The sequence below is a fragment of the Emydura macquarii genome, unplaced genomic scaffold (genome assembly GCF_026122565.2).
Source record: "Emydura macquarii macquarii isolate MOO-44397 ecotype Brisbane River unplaced genomic scaffold, CSIRO-AGI_Emac_v2 contig_2897, whole genome shotgun sequence".
NCBI lineage: Eukaryota > Metazoa > Chordata > Testudines > Chelidae > Emydura > Emydura macquarii.
The window spans coordinates 37,927,693-37,950,523 of NW_027133034.1; the positions used below are offsets into that span (position 1 = coordinate 37,927,693).

The window sequence follows — 22,831 nt, forward strand, 5'->3', positions numbered from 1 at the left end:
CCCCTGGACACTGGGAATAATTTATGTGTTCCCCCCATCTCCGTGGTACTAATGGTCCTTAGAAAGCTAAGGTAAGATGCTGGATCGAGGACCACGATAGCCCCAGGATGGCCCAGGCAATTCTGGAATTCAGATCTGGTGAACCCCTCAGTGGTAACTGCTGATCACTTTGCCTGTTCTGCCCAACGCAGTCTTGCAGAACAGCGCTCAGATGCTATACCAGCTGGCTGAACTTCACCAAAAGAAGCTGTTCAGCTGAAGGTCAGAATTTTCTGCTCCAGAGCAGGAAAGCCTCAACTGACTGATATATAAAGCTTACCGGAAGAGGTTTTGTATTTGGTCATCTCAGCACCAGCTGTCTCCTTTGACACATTCATTTCAGCGCTATTAGACAATTTACTAGCCCTGAAACAATTTGGACTTTCTATTATTCCTTAGGAATATTTGCACATTCTCCTCCTTTCTATTCAGAGCCACACTGTGTTTTCTTACCCTACAGTGGCTAGTTTTGTTAAGCACCTTATTCATGTTTTTCCTCCAATTTTGGAGTCACCTCCCTGTTGGAACCTTAATATAGTAATAACATGGTTGATGGACTCTCCCTTTTGTTCCCTATGCCACCTATCAATGAAGACTACCTTTTAGTGGCCATTATATCCCCTCAGAAGGTAGGGGAGATTCAGACCCTCATGGTGGGTCCCCTTATACAATGATTTATAAGGACAAGATTATTCTCATGCCTCATCCCATGTTCCTGACCAAAGTTGTTTCAGAATTCCATGTGAACCAATTTATTCATCTTCCAATTTGCTTCCCCAAACCTCATTCCATCCTGGGGGACGCTAAACTTCATACACTTGATTTAGTAAGGCACTGTCATATTACCTTAACAGGATAGAACACTTGGACTGTTCGTAGGCATTGTGAAAGTGAAAGAGTCAGACAGTATCCTTGCAAAGGTTATCAAAATGGGTCTCTAATGTTTTGAGGTAGCTAAATTAGATCCACCTAGCCACATTACAACTCATTTTAGTTGCTGAAAAAGTGTGTGCTGTGTTTCTGAAAGCTATACAAAGTATATTGATACTACAGTGCATTGTTCAAACAATATAATTTAGGGAAGTTGGGGATGAAGATCTTGTAGGGACAGTCTGTTGGTATCCTTGCCTTGGATTTTTTTTAAAGTATAAGCCACTTGGTGCAACAAGCATTTCCACCACCCCCATAACAAAGGGAAGGGGGAAATACTGTGCAAAAGTGTATTTATGAACTTGTAGAGGGAAATCAACTCTGGTGAGGGTTATTTAACAGTATCCAGAGAGGAGGCAAGCCCCGTCAGAGGTAGCAAAATTTCTGTAGCCTTCCCTTCGTTTTTGTGGCAGAACTGTCACAAGAGCTCTCTCTAGCTCCAGGTCTCTCCAGCACCTCATGGTTGTTAGCATTTGGATGTCCCAGAAGGCTTTGGGTCCTGGAACTGCTGAATTGCCCTCTCTAGATCACCCTCTAGTCTTCAATTAGAACTGTATTACCCAGGATTTGGTATACTGCAGTGACTCAGGTTCATGTGGGTCTTTGGACTTGATTCTTAACAGGGTGTTTTATAGCATTTGAGCCACATTTGGGGCCTGGTGCAATGGTAGAAAATTTAATAATTTTAGATGTAACACTCTCACCATTCATATCTTCCATCAAAACAAGATGAACAGTTTTACAAAATTCTTCATGGTATCTTGGACTTTCCTCTGGCACATCTAGTACTGGCCATTATCAGAGAGAGAATAAAGAATTAGATGGACCACTTCTCTGATCTGGTATGAAAATTTCTAGATTCACTTTGCAGTGATGTGAATATTTTCCAGTTAGCCAGAGTATTATTTTGATTAAATTGATTTTAAAATATACAGAAGTGGAAAACATAAGACATGATCGTTTAAGATGTAGAAATGCAGCAGTGATTTGGTGGTAACATTAGTAGTACTGAGTGAAAAGGATGTGCTTATGTACTCTTTAGAGGAAATAAAGAGAGACAATTGGTACAGGATATCGACAAACATTGCTTCTGTATCAAAAGTATGGATTTCAATGTTTATGTCTGTGTTTATGATACGAAAACCCATTCACAAGCTCCATCTTAATGATCTCTCATCATTTCAGATAAGTATTCTGTTATTCTGAAAAATAGTTGATAGTGTTAACAAAGAAAGGCTAGCTTTATACAGAGAAATTGTCCATATAGTCATTTACATGAAAGGAAGTTGGAAAAATAATTACATTTAGTACAACATATAAAATGGTGAAGACACTAGTTGTGAAATGCAGGTTCTAGAACTATAATTCACTACATTTTCTTTGATCCGTTGTTACCAATTAGGGTCAGGAGATTAAAAATGTTTCTCTTTTTTATATCACTCTTCCTTTTCAGTTCCTTTGTCTTGTAGACTAGTGTTGAACTCTAGCGCATCTTTCAGTTCATTTGTGTTATTTGCAGCAAACATTTTATTGTTTTTAGTCATCACATTATTTAGATATGTCATAGTGTCAAATTTTAATGGAGGCAAGTATATTAGAAAACGAAATAATATTGATAGACTCTGATGATAGCTGGGTAAGCGTGTGTATGAGAAAGACCACAAAGAATTCTGGGACCATAGTAGGAGTGCGGGGTAGCTAAATTGGATAGAAAAAGAAAAACCCATGCAAGTCAAAGTAAGATTGTACATCAGAAAAACTACAGCAATCTACTGAAAATTAGTAGATGATAGTCATGAGTAGCTTACAGTGAACCACAGGTACCAGCTTCCCTGAAGCACAGAAATAGGAACTTGAAAAAAACATGTAAAAGGTGTCCTCAGGGAATCTTCCATTTTTTCACTATGATACCTTTCATCCTAGAATTGTCAAGCCACATGGAAAATAATAGGACTGAATAGTTCAGTGAGTTAAAAGTTAGTATTATTTCTTTTATCAAAAATATTAGGTCTTTCTGTATTTCTAGAACTGTTAGGATTTGTATAAACTTTAAAACAAGTGAAGTCAAGTATTGAACTTGTATTACTCTGTCTCTTTTAATTTAAGATCATTATCTGTGACTAAGCAGACATCATTCAAGTGAAAAAAGAACTTAAAACCCATATTTTTTTAACAGATGATTCAACGAGAGGCAGATGTAAAGAATAAGGTAACTGCTGTGGCGTTGACAGACTCTGTTCACAATGTGTGGCATCAAGAAGCTGGCAAAACTATTCGAGAATGGATGAGAGAGGTGAGAATGATTTTTAAAAGAGTTGGGGCATACAATGCTGCATATGATTCTATAAACATGTATTTAAATACTGAACTCTTCCATTTCTTTAAGATGCACAAGAGAGCATTGTTAAACAACTGTTTAAACAGCATGCCCACACCTGTCCCTGAAATAATTTTGATTAAAAACATGTTTGAAACTCAGTCATGTAAGGAGCATCATCTGGTAAAAGGAGCAGGGTACTGGGAGGCACTAAGGACTCCTGGATTCTGACTCTGCTTTCTTTGTGACATTGGAGAAAGTCCTTTAACCTTTTTGTGCCTCAGTTTACTGATCTGCAAAACTGGTGTAAATTTATCTACCTCACACAGGTGTTATGAGATTTAATTGTTTATAAAATACTTTAAAGATCCTTTAAAAGGCCAAAGTTATTCTTATTACATCTGTAATATAGGAACTGCTAGTTGACCTGAGGTTAACCTGATATTAGTTTATGGCCAGGAAGCATAACTTCTCTTCTGTGGATGGAATATAATAGAATACATTTATTATGCGTTTTAAGACTTAAGTATGGGATTGCTGCAATTAAAAAAACAGAGAAAGAATTTGTAATGTGAGATCAACTAAACTCTTGTTTGTGAATCTGTATTCCTGATCAAATAAAGGTCATGCTGTTGTCATTTGGAATATTTTTTGTATTTATCTATTCTTATTTTGAAATTTTAAACAAACAATATATATTGCTCATGTAAACTAATTTATCCTGTAATTTTTAATAGGAGTGAGTTTTCTTGTGGATTTATTGAAACATTGTTTATAGACTGCCTATTCCTAACTTAACCTTATAGTTTTATAGGCCATAACTGATGGGAATAGATAATTACCTGGGATGCAATCTGACAGCTCTGGCTTAAATGTTAAAAATATAAAGAATGGTAAACCCTCTAGGCTCTGTCAGAAAAATCCCCATTTTTTATATGAACTCAAACCCTTAAAATATATGTTACATGGTAAAACTGAAAATGTTAAATCCTATATTTGAATCTGACAACTCATTTTTCTTTGAACGTTTAGTCTGAATGAGAAAGTACATTAGCTTTAATTTCATTTACAGAAAGTAGGTATTAAAGAATAAGTAGCATGATTAATGGCCTAAAACGTGGATGGAGTATTATAACTTTACATTAGCTTTGGAAATCTCCTATATGAAGTATTTTTACATATGTGAAGTGTAGGTGAGTGGTATTAAGACTATCATCACCTGGCTATCTCTTACTTTAATCAGGTTTAGGGCTACTGGTAGAATGATAATAATTAAAATGTACACCTAATCACTGCCTGTCTGTAGTGCTAATTGCTGTCATTGAAAGAATGAATTGTTTAAAAAGTCATTCTTCATTGAAGCTATCTCGCCTGTATCGTTGGTGGCCTATTTTTAGTACCTGTAGAAGTCATGATTTTTGAATTTATTAGGAGCTATGGTGAATGATAAAACAAATCATCCATTTACATATCTTGACACTGCTTTCGAGAATACTTATTTCTTACAGGCAAGTGTCACATTGTATATAAAAGATGGTTAATTGTGTGCTAATCTTCTGTATTATCTCAAACTCTATGATGTAGTGTTCTAGCAGTAGTTAATATTAATTTTACTTATTTCAAATGAATGTAATATCTAACAAAAACGTATTTCTTTTATAATTCCTACCATCATACATTTACAATTTTACATTCAGCTGTTAATTAAAATTAGGCATGCAGATTATAAAATGTATCTCTATTTTAAACCTTAAAGCCTGTGTGAAACATGGAAATACTAACATTTTAACCATTTTTACTAAAAAGATAACATTACTGGATAGTGTTTGTTTTCATGGGGTTTTTTTTCACACAGTTCAATAGTTTCATTGATCTACTGTTTCTTCAAAAATCTGCCATGCTTTGTGAACTTCACTTTCTAATCTCATACAGCAACCCTTCCTTTATGTTGTTCCTGCTCTCCCTGGTCCCAGAACAGTAGGGTTGCCTTGACAAATCTATTCAAAAGCCATTCCTCGGCCTTTATTGGTGGGGACTGGAGCCTTTGAAATTCTCTCCTCACTGCAACACAGCTGACATCTTCTTCCAGACAGAATGAATTAAGGAAATACAATAAGACACTTGATCTACCAGTCAAGGATCTTTCCACAGTTAGGACGGATTCCATGGTGCACAACTAGGGCAGCAAGCATCTAAAAATACACAATACATGCTTGTTTACCAGAATAGCAATCAACCATTTTTGCAGTCATGATTGATGGGATGACTTTTTAGAAATCTGTCTAGAAATTCATTGGCTCTTTCCAAGAAAGTTTTTTTTTTTAAATGAAGTTATTCAGTTTTTACAAAGGCAAAACTCTGAAATAGGTTTGTAATATGTGAAGCCATGAAGATTTTGTATTTTAACTGACAGGCCCATGAACAGCCACATTGCTTTGTCAGTTAATCTTTAGTATGACAGACTTTGGCTATTAAGACGACTATTCTAATAACAAATTTTGAAGTACATTAGTTAATATTTTGATACACAATCTTCTCTGAACAAATTCCAGTAAAGAAAAATACTTACAAGGTATAACAGTAAATTCTTTTTAGTCCAAAATTTTGGACTGAAGTGTAAACTTAAGTATTCATTGAATATACATCCAGAAAGGTTGATATTTACATTTTAAAATGTCTATACTAGTTCATCTTACCTAAATTGACAGCTATTTTAATAATAATCTGCAAAACTATATTCTTCCAGTCATAATCTATTGCTTTACAACTTCATGGCTGCTGTCTCAACAATAGGTTGCCTCATCACACCCTGAAGATTATGACCTCTTAATACAAGCAAGCAAGATGGGAGATTGTTTATATTTGTCATAAATAATTACTGACCAATTACCAAAGAAGATGGCTTGAATTTCATGTTGGACAATGTAGAGCCCAATTCAGCCAAGCATTTAATCATAGAATCATAGAATATTAGAGTTGGAAGGGACCTCAGGAGGTCATCTAGTCCAACCCCCTGCTCAAAGCAGAACTAACCTCAGCTATATCATCCCAGCCAGGGCTTTGTCAAGCCTCAGCTTAAAAACCTCTAAGGATGGAGATTCCACCACCTCTCTAGGTAACCCATTCCAGTGCTTCACCACCCTCCTAGTGAAAAACCTTTTCCTAATGTCCAACCTAGACCTCCCGCCCTGCAACTTGAGACCATTGCTCCTTGTTCTGTCATCTGCCACCACCGAGAACAGCCTAGCCCCATCCTCCCTGGAACCCCCTTTCAGGTAGTTAAAGGCCGCTATCAAATCCCCCCTCATTCTTCTCTTTTGCAGACTAAACAAGCCCAGTTCCCACTAAACAAGCCACTAAACTAATTTTAAACAGATAAATCCATCTCTAATCAAGGCACTGGGACTCCTCACATAGACCACAATTCATCAAAGCACTTAAATCCATCCCTATTCAAAGCAGCACTTAAAGATGTACTTAAAGTTAAGCACATGCTTAAATATTTTTGCGGAATCAGGGCGTTGGTATTTTACTTATAATATTTGGCTACATGTGAAACTAAGTTTCCAGATTCAACAAGGTACTCAGGCATATGTCCAACTTTAAGCTGGTAAGCAGTCTACCTTTCAATTCCCATCGTGACTGCTGCTTAAAGTTAGGCACATATTTAACTACCTTGCTGAACTGTGGCCTAAATCTATAAAGTCTAATGATTTATTTTTGCTTAGATTTTTGCTTCACCCTAAAATTGCCTCTTACATTACAGAACTGTTGTAACTGGGTGTCTAGTTCAGAACCACTAGATACATCAGTAGAGTCCATGTTGCCAGACTGCCCACGTGTTTCTGCAGGTATGTGTACTTGTTTATAGTATGTGTATAGTACATATGTATGGTGTCACGTGCCCATGAGTGAGCAGTTTGATTGTTTAAAATGTGATCAATGTATTTATTTTTTAAATCATTTTTGCTTTGGTTTTTACTTTACCCTTCCGTGGCTAAATGATAATCAAAAAAACAATATGTGGCTAGCTTTTGAATGCCTACCATAGCCTTCTATTTTTATAATTTTTGTATTTTATTTTGCCTTTGTCTAGGACACCTGTACTGAAATTCTGTGGCTTACAACTTTAGTTTGTGTTTTGTAGCCCTCTTTTTCTCTTTGTGTTTGATTAATTTTTGAGTTATTGGAACCTAAGGAGGTTAAGAAAAATAGTGATATAGATTGTGAAAGCTCAGAATTTTGGGCTAAATTCCCCATTAAGCATCCAGCTTTTGATATTAAGACAATACAAAAAAGAGCAAGTGAATGAAAAAGTGACCCTTTCTGAAGCTCGAGTTAATATAGATCTATTCTGTACAGACAGTGCAAATTACAAAAATGTACACCGAAATTATAGCATACCAGAATGTTGGAATTGGTTTTCTGCTGTGTTGGTGATGTTCTTGAAATGGTAATGTCTTTCATTAATGGAAGCATAAATCATAGGTGTTTTATTCAATGAAAGCTAATAATATAATAAGTCATTTGTTAATGTGTTATAAAGTTATGTAATAATTTCATGAAGATATTAATGAAACATAATTTTTAAATATAACAGGAAGATCTCTATATAGAAATAGTAGTTCAGAATATAAGAAGCTACTATTGAACTTTAATTTGCCAAAAATGAAATACACAGTTACAGGATTTCTATAGAATAGTTAAACAATTTATACTGCACAAGATAGAGGCAATATTCTACCCACCATTATATTAATTTTTATATCAAGAAAGGAGTGTTAATTTTTATCAGACACTGCTACACATGAAGCACAATTGTTCATTTTACAAGTTACAGGTTAATATATAACTATGTATTTGAAATCATTTAAAGTCCTAATGAAGTTCAGGATTTTTTTAATGGCATATATAAAGTTATTTGTATTTTATTTGAGAGTTTTTTGAGGATGGCATATATAAAGTTATTTGTATTATTTGGTATATATAAAGTTATTTGTATTTTATTTGAGAGCTTATTACAGCCCCAGTACTGCAGTCAGATCCGCACTGGAACATAGGTCCATATAAGTAGATCCAACTGCTGCTTTTGTGATTAGAAAACTAAAATATAGCTTCAGTTCTGAACAGAATTCATAGACAAAACTTTTCATTGTTTTTTAAAAAGTTATTGATTTTTGAAAATTAAACACTACACAGAATTAGCAATTCTAGATAACTTTTTGTTTTAATTATCCTATCTTAATTATTCTATTGTGCACATATTACTGGGGAGGAGAAGATATATAATGTGTTGATTTCAGTAGAGCCATTCCAGTCTGGTAAGTAAATAACGGGTGTTTTGAATAACAACCAGCATATACCCAAGACACCAGGAAGGCTCCAGTTGAGGTTTTGTCCTGTTTCTGTGTCTATAATATTATATTTCAGTAATGTAAAGGTTATGATATAACCAAACTAAAATCAAGATATTCAAAATAAAGACAGACACTCAATATTTATTTATATATATTTTTACTTTTTAATGATGGTATGAGTTAAGAACAAAGCTTCGCACTGAACTTTACATTTCCAAAGAAAATGAGTCATATTGGGCATAGTTTTACTGGCCCCATTTAAATTAGTGGGAATTTTGCCATTGATTACAAGGGAGCCAGGATTTCACCCAATAATTTCATGTAGGTTTTTATATTTAATGTCATAAATAAGTTTACATTATGTGCAGCACTTTGATGTTTTAGAAAACGTAACATATTCTGCAAATAGATCTTGATCACAATGACTTAAACATAAATTATGTTTAATACTCATTTGATTATTCTTTAGTATATAATCAGAGCTTTAAATAAGTGCAACATTATATAACAGTTGATGAGTTCTCAGTTTCCTAACATGTTTTTGTTCATGTTCACTATATTTCTATATTTTATTATAAATAGACCACTGTAAGATATTGCTGAAAGACAAACAGTTAATAATCACTACAGCTTAATTATATATCCTCATTAATATATAAATCTGCATTAAAACTATCCATAATGAATATGTGAAGTGTTACGAGATATTACAGCATTAGTATCCTGTGTGATAGATTGGACTTCAATTCTTCCTTTCTGAGAACTGTAGTACTGAAGCAATCCACACTGACATATTGGCAGCATTGCTCTTGGTATTTAAAAAGAACAGTGTTTCAATCATTAGAACAATAAGATTTTTTTTTTTTTTTTAAATCTTTGCAGAAAAAAAATGATTTCACTTCTCTTTTCTGCTTAGAACACTACCTTTTACTTACGTCTGTACTGAGAAATAAGTTCAAGGTTACCAGAAGCATATTGATCACATCCCATGTGTTAGCTTTATAATACAGGATCTGATTTCCAGCTACCCAGCCCATCAAGATTCAAAGGTGGGGTGGCTACTAATTGTTTGTGTGCAGACCTCTCCTTCATTGATGTCATAGCCCTCTGCTTGTTGAGTCAGTTCTGTCAGCCATACACTTGCACTGCACTGGAGAGTCATATTAATAAGTCATCAAACTGGAAAAACAAAGCAAGGTTGTTCAGAGTATCACTGACCGGTTAAAGCATATGTGCTGCTAATATTTTCATTCACATTCATATTTACTTATATAGAACTAAGAACAAAGGAGAATAAAGATACTTTTACAGCTGAATATTATGGTCAGGAAAACTACAAAATGAGAACTTGGGAAAAGCGAGATAATATGTCATAGCATCGGATGAGGGAATACAGAAAGTCAATGGGGGACAAAGAGACTTGAAAAGCAGTAATTACAAAAGAGAGATCAGTGAATTTGATATGAACTTGTAATTTGGTGTGGTGGCCCAAAGAGGCCAAAGTGATTTTAGATTCCATACTCGGAGGCGGCATGTTACAGATGAGGGTGACGTCAGTTCCCTTTTATACAGCATTAGTGAGACTACAGTCAGAATATTCTATACAGTTCTGTGCAACTCATTTCTCAGGGTCTTAAAGAAGTCGTCATGCCAGGGGCAGGTGATCTGTGGGAATACTCAGGAGGCACTGGTGGTCCACATAGATACCCAGAGATCCTTGGGATTTCACAAATAATTTTAGGAGTCTGCAGTTTATGAGAACCTTGCCACCTATCTCTCCAAGGGCTGACAACCCCTGTAACCACCTGCACTAGGATAATGATTCTGAATCTGTGTGTTCTGGACACTTCCCAAATGTTTGTTCACACTAGACATCAGCCTAGGACAGTGTCTAGATTAGCCTTAACAAATATTATTTACCTCAAGTTAATTGGTGAAATTTCTGGGATCTCATTGGCATCTTTTAAAAAAAAAAAACCATAGCCCCACATTGTTACTTTTCAGTCTTCAGCACCCGTTGCTGAATTAATTCTTCAGAAAAATTAGCAGCAAAGTTGAGAGATATATATTAGGCCTTGTCTACACAGGAAAATTGACCAGAACTCTACTGTGGAATAAATTAACACAGAATAGTGATTGTTCCAGAATAGAGAGTTCACACATGGAGCTATTCTGAAATAGCATATTCCAGAATAGCTCCTACAGTCATTTTCCTCATGTAGACAAGGCTGTAGTTTACATGCATTCTTCTTTGCTATTAACTTTTGGGTGCCCAACTTGAAACACATTAACATCTGTGTAGTTGGGCATCCCAAAATTGAGGTAACTAAAATCACTAGTCAGTTTTGCAAACCATGGCCAATATGATTAAGACTCATAAAATCAGAAGATTAAAATATTAAAAGGCAAACAAACTGGTGCTGGGATGAGGGGACTAAATTGATCCAGAGAAACACTTATTCAAGAGACACCCGGGTTTTAAAAATGTACTCTATGATAAAGAAGTACAAGAGCAAATTCATGGAGATAGGAAAAGGAGGGTTATGCAGCTGCATAAATATCAAATTAATAAGAAAAGCTTCCAAAATTACTTGCTGGAAGCAGATCTAATACAAATGGGAGATGTCAATGACAGGTTCTAAGCTTTTAAATCCAAATGCTGCTCTAGATCAGTTACCAGGCATTATTTCCTGTTACCAGATAGTCATCGCAAGTTTATTTTCCAGACACTGTATATTTTTTATTTTAGGCAAAATTCCTAACCAGTGCTGAATTCAACTCTTTTGCTTTGAGTTAGAAGCAGAACATTATGATTATTTATATAATGCTCATGTGGCTTTACATATAAATAAAAAGTAAGGTGCCTACCCAAAGCGGTCTACAGTCCAAATTAGACAACACAGCAAGGGATGACAATAAATAAATGTTGAAGGCGAAAACTGATGGTAATAACAATGAACGTTCCTGAAATATTCTTACTGGGTTACATTCATTTCATGTGCATAGAGCCCAAGTAACCATTCCTTGTGCATGTGAAGTGCAGGAATGTTGTGCAGGTCTAGGTCCCTCTGTAGGTTGAATGGAGGGGATGGGGGAAGAGGGAAAAGGTAGTGGTTCTCTTCCAAGCTCAGCCCATGAAATAAACTTTGCCTATATTAGTTGCCAAAATGAGGCACTGCTCACAGAAGATTGTGCAGATACTCAAAATATTATCATGTTGCTGCTTGATTGCTTGAGCTTAGCTCCCTGTGAGCTGGTTTGTTGATGCAACAGCACCCCCTCTGGCCAGGAAGAGTGTTGCACCAGAGTCATTTGGTCTGGCAGGGTGGTCAGTCACTCTATCTTGCTTGAGTCCCGCTGGGGCATGTGGGTTTTTTCTTTATTCCTGGTGGGATCAGTTGCTCCTGGTACCCAGGAGGTCTGGAAGCCCTCTCAGTTCTTAAGTCTCCCAGGGAGTGGTAGGGGAATGCAGGGCCACACACTTCACTTGGTTCCAGTTCAGGGCCCTTAAGCCAGCCAGGCAGAATCAGGACTCAGTGATTGTGGCTGTGCCATGAGCTCCTTCCTACCTCCACCTGGTTTCTGTAGGCTTTCAGCCGGTTAGTCCAGTCATCCCTCCACAGGGTGCTGTCTCTCAGTAACTTCTCCAGCCTGCTTGTTCCTCTGGCAACCACCCTGCCCCTCTGCTTCCTAGCTCTTTTATCCTCCCTGCTGCTTTGAGGCTGCCAAACAGCATTGGCCAGCAGTACACTCATTAACTCCTTGATTGCTGGGCCAGCATGGGGTATATACACCCCATAATACTCGCTCTTAATGGGGCTTCAGAATGTCCATGGGCTTTGCTGGGTTTGGTTCCTTCTTGGATGGAGTGAAAAAAAATAAACAATGGTGTCCCCCAAACACCACCTACAAGTGGCACCAAAATGAGATGTTACTTACAGTAAATTGTGCAGCGCTCTGTCCCTCATTGTCTTTCTTTCATGTAGAATAAAATAGCTAGCAAAGTTGATAGTGAATAATCATCAATGGGCATCTGGGTCCTCACAGATGAATGGGGCAGTTCATACCACTCTGAGCTATTGTTTCAGGCTCTCTTCAGACTCACATAGCCCTCTCTGCATCAGTTAACCTCAGAGTGTTTCTTAACAACCATAACAGTGAGAGTTTTTATGTTTTATGAAAGCTGAGATTTTGGGGAAGAAGATAGTTGATTCAGAGAGAGGCCAGTACAGCGTATGGGTGCATATCAGCTGGCCCTGGCTTCCTCACACCAAGACTAGAATGTGGCACTGCAGTGGTCTCCCCGAGGCTGCTACTCCATGCTGTAGCCTCTTCAAGAGATCTGAGGAGCATTATTTTGAGCCATTGGGTCTGCAGATGTGCATATTTAATGGCTCTGTCCTGCTGCACTCATGTTGGTGGTCTCCTCACCTGCCTATGCAAGTGAACCCTGGTGCAGTATACGGGGTATGCAAAAGACCACTGTGTGGCCACTGCACCTGTGGTCCCTATGCTCACATGCAGAATCATTGTGAGATGCTGACTGCATTGAGGTCAATGGCAAAGCTCCCATTGGAGCCAGGATTTCACCCATTAGATTTGAGTGATGCTTTTCACTGGCCTTCTCCCCCTGGCTGATTTTTATGTTGAAATACAAATACAAATCTGCATTTATACAACAAGGCTTCAATCCAGCAATGAACACCAAATGGGTGGACCCCTGTCTCCATGCAGGTTGCCAGTAAAGTCAAAGGGACTCTGCATAAGTGCAGGGCTTTGCACTCACATAATTCGTTACAGGATTAAGACAGCAACCTCATCCTTGCCAGAGTAATCAAAGCACAGATGTAAGTTTTGTCTGTTTTTTCCTTAGTTTTAATTATAGCAGACTAGACTGACAGCTCTTAAAAAGTTTTAAAATCTTGCTCAGAATAAACAAGGATCCAAAAACCATAAACTGCCTTGAGCTGACTAAGAAAATGCCTGATTTATCCCCATAGTTCCTCTTAGCTCAGCTTACCAGTGCTTCTGACTTTATACTTTTAAATGTTTTAACACTGCTGAACGCAGTAGTATTGTTATACTCAATTCTGTTGTTTTTACACTAGTAGTTCATGACCAGTGATAAATATCCAAGTGCCTTAGTAATTAAAACTGTGTTCATTTTACCATATGGGAAGATTAAACCAGACATTGTACCCATTTTGCTAAGATGTTATTTCTGCATTCAGTAGTTTTTCATGGAGATTAAGATTACAATAATCAGTGTTTACTGTAAACCTCTTTGCATTCTCTGGCTTCATGTTCATGCAGTTCTGTCAATGAAAGCTTTTTATTTAGGAGGAAAGATTAAAGTTTGAAGTGTTTTGCAAAATGAGACCTGCACCTATGTTTATTTACATAATCAAACAAGAAAGTTAGTGGAACATTGGTAACATGAATTGACAAGTGCAAGGAAACTCACATTTAAGGCTGCTACTCTAACCGTATTTTACACTATTTCTTTAAGTGTTAGAGGTCTCTCAAGACTTGAATGCCATATTTGCTCCTGTACAATATTGTCAGTTAGCTACTTCTTTATTCCTTTAATTCTGACTTCTGTTACCATTTTTAGCCAATGTTACATTTTCATTATTTCTTGAGCATATTTTTATCTGTGAACAAATTTCCTTTACAGGAAATTATAATGGGATTTTTGAAGCAAAAGACTGTGACAGCAACAACTTTAGTCCTGCTGCTGTATATGTGTGATAAGTCCAGCCTTACCTATGTCATCTTAGAGTGAGAAGTCTAGTAGCTTTTCTACCCACTCTTCATTCTTCAAGGCAAGCCCACTTGTAGTCCAAATTCACTGCTGGAATAAGTAGATACAACTATATGAAAACTTTGAACATGAGGGTTTAGTCTGGAACCTTAACTATACTATATAAAGTTAATGCCAAAAAGCACTTCTAATATCAACTCTTGCTACAACCAACCCCTTTGCTACCTCTCTCCCCTCTTTTCCTGAGCACCTGTTTCCTCTCAGTTAAGGGCAGACATCTGGAACCAATGATACTTTATCCTCCGGTCTCATACAATGCATCCAATGAGAAATGAAAGTGGGATCCCAATTGTTTTGTTCCTCCAGGGCATGTTAGGGATATGTCTTAGTAGAGACAGGAATAGAGGCACCTCATGCTGCTTCCTGTAGCTGCAGCAAAACCCCACCTTAAACAGGGGCTTGCTGCTATATTTCCCGGCACAATTCCTTCCCAAACTCCCCAATGCAAGAGGGAATGTGAACCCTTTAATGTCCGTTAGGATAATGCAGCCTTCTCCTCCCCACCTCTTACAACGTAATTGTTACTAAGGGATAAAATCCTGCAAAAAGAGAGTGTGTTGAGTGCCTATCGGGAGTCACTCATTGCCATGGTGGATTTAGCCCTAAATTTAAATTGCAAAATCTTTATTACCACTGATGTCACAGCTAAGAGAACATCTTGCATTTCAGATCCCAGGTTGATTTTGCAGGATTGGCAATAGGGACTACAAGTCTTTTACTTGCAAAATGAGAACATTTGATATGGGAGTTATCAAGAGATGACAAACATGGAATCCCATTATTCCATTTTTAGATACCCTTTTCAGAATATAACTTCACTTTAAGCCTTATCCTATGAAGAAACATTCCTGTATTTAGAAGGCCTGCTATTTTTCCGCAGTGAAACTGATATGTGAACCCAGGGAGAAGACTTGTCACTTTCTGCTAACCAGTGTCAGCAACTAATCTCATCATGTTAATGGAGAGGGACAGTCAAGTTACTTGCCTTAAATTTGTTGTGATTGCAGTGTATTTATGAAAAGCAAAAGCAAACAACTGCTTATAACAAATGTTCAGATGCTGATTGTTTACATGAATAGTTTTAAGAACAAGGCTAATCTAAGTAGACACAGATTAAACTCTTACATTTACAGCATGAAAACCATACTCATAAGTAATTTTTTTTAAAAGATCAATATTTTGAATAAAGGTAAATATGTATTTTTTGCCATATTCCAACTTTAAATACAAATTCATAGAATAGGATATTTTCATATGAGCATATTATTTTATATACTTCTACAACTTTAACAAAAAAATAATCACTTAAAACAATGGCTAACAGAGTAAATTTTTATTATTTTATTTAATAATAATTTAATTATAATTATTTAAAATTAATCATTTTAAATTAAGTTCAGTGTCTGTTCTTTAGCTAATTTGGATATAAATGTCTTGAACTTTTGAACAAGCAATTTTTAATTAAAATAAAGATTAAAATAAATCCAGTATTGCTTTTTTCAGGGAAAGAAAAACAATTTTTATACTTGTAAACCTGAGCTCTCTACAAATGATACACTGTATATAAAAATGATGTTTATTTTATTATTTAGCTGAGGCCCTTGCATTAATATATAATCTGAAAATTCTTAAGGCCAAATTCTGCCCCTAGTTATTCACACAAGGCTTCATTTGAGTTCAACAAGAGCCCTGTGCATGCGGGTGAGTGCAGAACTTGGATCTTAATTTGCTTTGCTGAGAAAAACAAGATATATCTGTGTGAATTGTTATCGCCTTTGGCTTCCGATTGGTCAGAGGTGGGTTGTAGAAGCTGGGATCTGAACAAGGCAGGAGGGCAAGAACAGTATAGGAAGGTAGGAGCAAGGCAGGGCTCAGGAATCAGGCAAGAAGGTGAGGTCCAATGTACCAGAACCAGGACTTCACATAATTTTTCAGACAACTTCCTGTGCCTCCTTCTAGCCTAAATAGCGAGTGTGAACCAATCAGAGAAACCAGACATCCCTTCCAACTGTGGGCAGTGTCTATGGTGAGTTAGGGTTCACCAGCCCACACACCTTGGTGGTACCAGCAAGTTGCTGGGTGGTGGCTACAATCAGAGGACTACCTGGGGACGTATGGACCCAGGTTTCAGACCTGTGATCCCCCACACATGCTCAGAAAAAGAACACAAAATGCAGCCATGTCATTTTAGAAAGCACGTCAAATTAGCTTCTGCTAACTCTCTTGACCACATGTGATAGTTTCAAACAATTAAAGAACCTGACCCAATAGCAAGTGACTTTTCTGACCAAATGTACCAATCGACCCAGCTTGACATTTGAACAGTAACAGATTTTCCACAGATTTTTTGCAGTCAATTTAAGGCCATGAAGAACAAAAGAGGAATGGAATTTCATTGAAAAATTTTGTAGACTTGCTCCAGTATAATGGCTCTGCTGATTTGCTATTCCTCAGCAGAATATTGTGCCCACTTGTGGTGTCATTTGCCTCACACTAACTTGGTCGATATCTAATTGAACTTGATCATGCGCACCATCATAGGCATCCAGCACCCCACTCCTCCTATTCCCTGGCTACAAGTTCTGAGCAACATAGCCCTTCCACACATTCATTGCAGAGAATCTACAGCCAGACTGGTGGAAAAGCTACGTGCCAATCCAGGTCTTCCTCAGGACATTTTCAGTCACCCTACTGCACAACTTACATCGAGGCATCCATTGTGATTTCAACTGCCAGATCGGAATCTATCAGCAGCAACCTTATGGCATGATGAGTGGAGAGCTAAAGATGTTTGGAATGGTTTACTTGGACTTTGCTGAACAGGTTCTGAACTGGCCAAGAAATATGCACAGCCAATCTCTACCCATGGGGTCTGTGCTATGACCCACTTTGTTGTTATAGTCTCCATCAGTCAATGGTACATGTTGTTGAGAAGTGTCAACTAACCAGACTTCGTGGTGGCCTTAGGGCCCTTCATTTTGCTGATGAAGCTGTTGTCCGGTGACTTGGAAAGCACTGGTAACACTAAAAGAAGAAGTATGTCATGACACCTTAACAAACTCAAAACCAGGGAAGTCTTGGTTAAAAATTATTCCATTACAAATATTTTGCTCAGCTTTACTTGTTGAGTTGTTTTCCATGACTTAGTTCCTGACCAGTTACAGATGCACACTCAGGAGGCATATTGTCAAGTGGCAGACATAGAAGTGGCATCACAGAGTTGCCTTATTTGTTTTGTCATCTCTGCAAAGACTAATGTGAAGAACAAACAAGACCCAGAAGAAGAGGACTCTGAGGAGATTGTGACAAATCATAAGTGGAGTTTGCTACCATGTGACTAGCCTGAACTCAGAAGAGTACACCACAGTCTCCACTGTTGGAACTAAGTCCCAAAAGCAATTTTTTAAACAAGGAGATTAGGTGTAAAATCTATGTTCATACTAGGATGCCTAACATGTTGTGGCACTTACTAGGTGAGAAGGGGAGGTAGATTCTTCCAAGGAATCTAGCCTGTTAGGTGGTGGCTGCTGGGCCATCTCCAGATGGATGTTTTCTCCTCCCCTCCCCTAGATGGCACTACAAAAGGCTTAGCATGACTTCAGTGGAAGATGAACACTTACATCATCTTGCTATAGCAGACTACAGGTTCCTCATATCTGTGTTTCTTAACTTAAGGAGTTATGAGCTCTGTGAAGGGGTGATATCTTCTATTTTCTTGCTTGTTCATCCCCTTTGCTTTGTTCATTTACCAAAATGAAATGGTTAGAAACTATAGATATATATAGAAAAGTGAGAGTTTAGATCACATAGTTATTGTCAGATTTCTCCTCTTTGCTTTCTGAATGCTCTGAATACTAATTGGTGCAAGGGAAGATGATTGTTGTCTCCTTTCATCCTCCCTACCTTTACTTATGAGAACTACATTTTGTTCAGAACTTTTTTAAATGGTTGTAGCTAACAAGTTGTTACTTTAGTAAGCTTAGAGTTCCTAGCAATCACAGGAGGACTGGTTTTAGCTTCATCAAGGCTAAGTTTCTTAATAAACTATTTAGAAATCATTTGCCAGCCTATAAATACAGAAATAGAAACTGGTTTTTGCATATTTATTCTTCCTGTACATAAAGACTGTTGTAATAGATTTTGTTAACTCAGCTATGATTCTGTTGCTTTAAATCTCTCTCCTATATTCTTGGGCGGATTTAGTGCACAACTTAAAGTTTAATGTTACTAGATGATTTACTGCAGCTTTACAGATGGTATGTCAACATTAGAGAGAGTCTGTGGACTGAGTCCAGTCCCCACATACAATACACTATTGTGCTAGCATTAGCATGGATATCGATACAAAGCCGTGAAAACAGACTGTAAAAGTAACTCTGTGCTTCTACTCTCAAATTCAGTGGCAGTCAGTTTCTCCTTAGATTTCAAATGCTGACTATGCAGTATTTGTATAGAGCTGCACTTTAGCTCCTTATTATATTAATCATGTACATCAGTATGAATAGAACAGTCATTAGAGTTAAATTTATTTTTATGTCATTCTTAGATCCCACTCACATTCATCTGGATATATTTAATTTCTTTCAATAAAATGCTTTGCAGAATTCAAAAAATTACTCAGTGCTCTTAATGTCTCAACCTTTGTTGTCTATAAAAGTTTAGAAAGTCTATTATAAATTGGGGGTAAGTGCTTGTGATACGCATAATACAATTTGACTGAAGTGGTCACTATTTTACTGATAGTCCTTCTTTGGATAGCTTTAAAGAAGTGCCTGGCACCAGCATACTATTAGGCTGCAATTAGTGTAACTAACAACTAATATGAAAGAGCAGAATAAAGGTCGCCATAAGACTTCAAAGGTCTTAACAGGTTAAGGTTGGAGGGCAATCTAGCCCCTTGCTTAATCTGTTGCCATATCTGGTGAGATTTGTTGAAATCTGCAGCGACCTCTAACCTTGAGGTGTTGCTCCCTCATAATTTACTGGTCACATGCCATGTTCTTTATTCCTGTCTGCTTAGATGAGCATGGGTCTTTGTGAATGGCAGCTTCATTTTAGAGTTCATGTACAAATGTGCACAGATTATCAGCTTTTTAATGCAGATAAAAGATTATGGTTTAAACTGCTTTAATGTTCTTGTCCTGCCAGCTTTGGACTACAATTAAATAGTCGTTTTGCTATGCTGTGGAATATGATTTGTAGATGACATGTAACATGGAATGTAGGAGTAGTTTAAAATGTAACTATTAAAATAAATCAGTTACTGTGTAATTGATTCTAACAAATATTGAATATTATGAGTTCTACGAGGTGCTTCCCTAAACCTAATTGCCTGAGAATTTTTTTTTTTTTTTTTTTGTGATTTTAGGAGATAAATACAAAACAGAAGTGTTCTCCTTGATTACACCTGGCCCTAGCTGAAAGCTAGTCCAGATGGAAGGCTAAGTACCCCACCCTTTCTTGTTTTGTCCATTATCATCTTGCCTTCTAAACAATTGTAAGCTGCTACTCCAGATGGAAAGGCTAGAGAACCCCTCTAAGTCCATGGACAGAAGGTCCCCATGGCTTTCACCTTCCACCTTTTTCCTCCCCAGGTCCCAGCACCACACTTTCATGAGCCTGAGCACAACAGGCCTGAAGACCAAGATATCTGAGACCACTTAGGCAAAGAGGTGCACAGCCAGGTACTCAACTGGCCCAAAACTAAGCTTAGTTTTAATTACCTTTTAAACTGATTAGGACAATTTAAAGGAGAGTGAGACCGACTGAGAGGAAGAGAAGGATCAGTCTGATGTCAGATTTGAAGTTCACCAGAAAAAAAAAAGTCTTACAAGGGTTTCACAAGCAATGACACTAAGGATAGTATTTGGAAAATCTTTTTCTTTCAAGACTATCTTGCGATTAACTATGGAAGTACTACATCAAAGCTGCACTGACTTCAAAGCTTAGAACCACTTACAGCTTACAGCTATTACTAAAATGTACCACTTCACCCTGCCAGCAACTCATCTTAGCTAAGTTACTCCCATCTACTTCCTGGCCTCAGTTTTGTGTGGAGGAAAAAAACTTTGTAAATTAAATATTGTTCTTCATACTGAACTAATGTCACAGTAAGAAACAAAAGCATCAAATGCTGGTAAAGATTTGGGGTCAGACTCTAAATAAGCAGCCTGTGTTAAGTAAATTTTGCCACAGCATTCTAGTCCAATGCACAAGTCCAAAAATAAAATGAGCAAGGTATTTAGATAGTTATTTAGACAACAGAGCCAGAGGTTACCTATCAAGCACAAAATCCTGTAAAGCAGTTCTTGGCTAGTGGACAGAGTTAATACTGTGGTAACATAGCACAAATAGAGTTCTCCTGGGGCTCAGTGATGTTCTCATGTACATGCACTTCAAACACTACGTATCTTGCAATATCCATCCCAGGCCATGTTCTGCAGTGATTATCTGCACTAGCTGATTTTTATAGCTATGCAATGTTTCACATCCATGTACCGTACACAAGAGCAGTATGGTGCTATTGGGCAATAAACATAATTTATTGTTGTAATTTTTTCCTCTTTGTAAACTGGAGAAATTGAAGAAGAGAAGTTGAATATCTGATATTTTTTAAGTCTCTGCAACAACTCATCTGTAATAGTATAGATCTATGCTACATTCTCTGTACTGAAATAAGGAGGTTAAAATGTACTGAAATTGTAATTTATTGCAGCATTAATACTATTCAACACTTAAATTTGTTACATTGTTATTTTCTGATTGGGCGTTTTATGCCTAGGGTTTTTAAAATGGTACATTAATTTCTGAATAAAATTTGTCTTGTAAATGACATATTAATAGAAAGTTAGGAACAAGTGTGATTCTTTGAGTGTGCTTTATATAACAGTTTATATGTTCAGTACAGATCAGTGACATGCTCTCTAGAGCTAAGTGCCATTAATCCATTTACAGCTGCTCATTGCAATGAAGAGAAATTACCAGTGAAAGAACTGATCATATATTAAGGAGAATTTCTCTGCTTCCATGTATTGTTCTGCTTTTATATTTTGAAAATGTGTTTGGTGTCTTTGCAAATGTTTAAAGTGAATCTTTTTCCTTTAAAAAGAGAGAATTTGGCAATAGTCAGTGGTTCTGAATCTTTTGGCTTGTGTCCAACTTACTGGTTGTTTTGCCACACTTAGTTCCACATCACTGAGTTTAGAAGGCAGAAGTGGCACAGCTCTGCACTGACCTATTGGTCATGACCACTCCTACCTCATTCTGAGGGTTTTCATCTTAATCTACTTGCACAAATAATGTAGTTCTGCAGCAATAAGTGAAGATTTAAAATACAGACGCATAGAGGCAGTTAACATTGTTTCAGAAGGATGATGTTTTCTAGTAAGTGTAAATACATGAATTATAATGTAACAGAGTCAATTGAAAAAGATATTGTATCTTAAAGAGTTGACATATGAAAAGAGAAAACAGGAATTTACTGTTAAATTTAAAATATGTGTGGCAATGTATGTTCTGTCTAAAGAATTTGTCTTTGCTTTAAAGATGTAAAGAGGAAAAAAAAAAAAAAGCTTCCTGACTGGCTGATTATGCAATCAAAATGTCAGAGTATTTGAAATAAATTGTTATTATAGAGTCAGGTACGACTTCATCTCTGAATTTATATATTTCACTCTATTGTAGATTTTTTTTCTTAACGAATACATTTTCCTGCAATAAATTGTTCAGAGAATGAACAGCAGAGTCATTTGAGGTTCATTGAAAATATAGGAGGACATCATGTTTCCTATCCTTTTGTTAAGCTTGGCATATTGATTTTTTGCACAGCTTGCAGCACAGAAATGTGATCTACAGCTATGGCATGGCAAGCTAACCACATGTGAATTTGTTAAGTACTGCTGGATTAGCAGGAATCGTCAGACTGTGCAAACACAGAGACTTGACTTCCTCTGTAACTCTTTATTTATGACTTAATCAATTAAAATAGTAAGTTTTGATTTTATTCATCATAAATAAATGAGTAATCACAAGTCATTTTTTTCCCCATGCTCACTAGTTCCCATGGAGTTAGCACTTTCTCAGTAACTCAGCTGCAGTGCTAAACATGCAGAAGTTAAACTGAAGTTGAGGATCAGATATGTAAAAATAAAGATTTGACAAATGTTGTTCGCTAGTATTTTTTAGATTTGCCCATAAAATTAATAGTCACGGTATGTTTCTTAAACAACTTTCAGGTTTTTATTTAAATTTGTCATTACTTTCCTCTCTGTATTCCTTTCCTGCTTAATCTTTTGTTTCCTTTATGTTCAAAGATAGTAAGATTATGGAAGCTACTGATGCTGCAGACTGTATTTAAATTTAGTT

At 36.8% G+C, this 22,831-nt stretch overlaps 1 protein-coding gene across 5 annotated transcripts in view; it reads left to right on the forward strand.

Annotated features, from left to right (window-relative positions):
- The window catches only part of ARB2A (ARB2 cotranscriptional regulator A), a 351,893-nt gene that overhangs the window by 260,960 nt on the left and 68,102 nt on the right, over nt 1-22,831 (forward strand). For 4 of the 5 annotated variants that reach the window (XR_010923834.1, XM_067568691.1, XM_067568688.1 and 1 more), the window contains exons 9-10: nt 3,146-3,262; nt 7,053-7,137. Coding sequence is in view for 4 of the 5 variants with exons in the window: in XM_067568691.1 (XP_067424792.1) it covers nt 3,146-3,262; nt 7,053-7,137 (202 nt within the window). In the remaining variant the exon portion in view is untranslated. Of the gene's footprint in view, nt 1-3,145; nt 3,263-7,052; nt 7,138-19,835; nt 19,996-22,831 lie in introns of those variants that run through there. The other variant, XM_067568689.1, reaches the window with a different exon arrangement.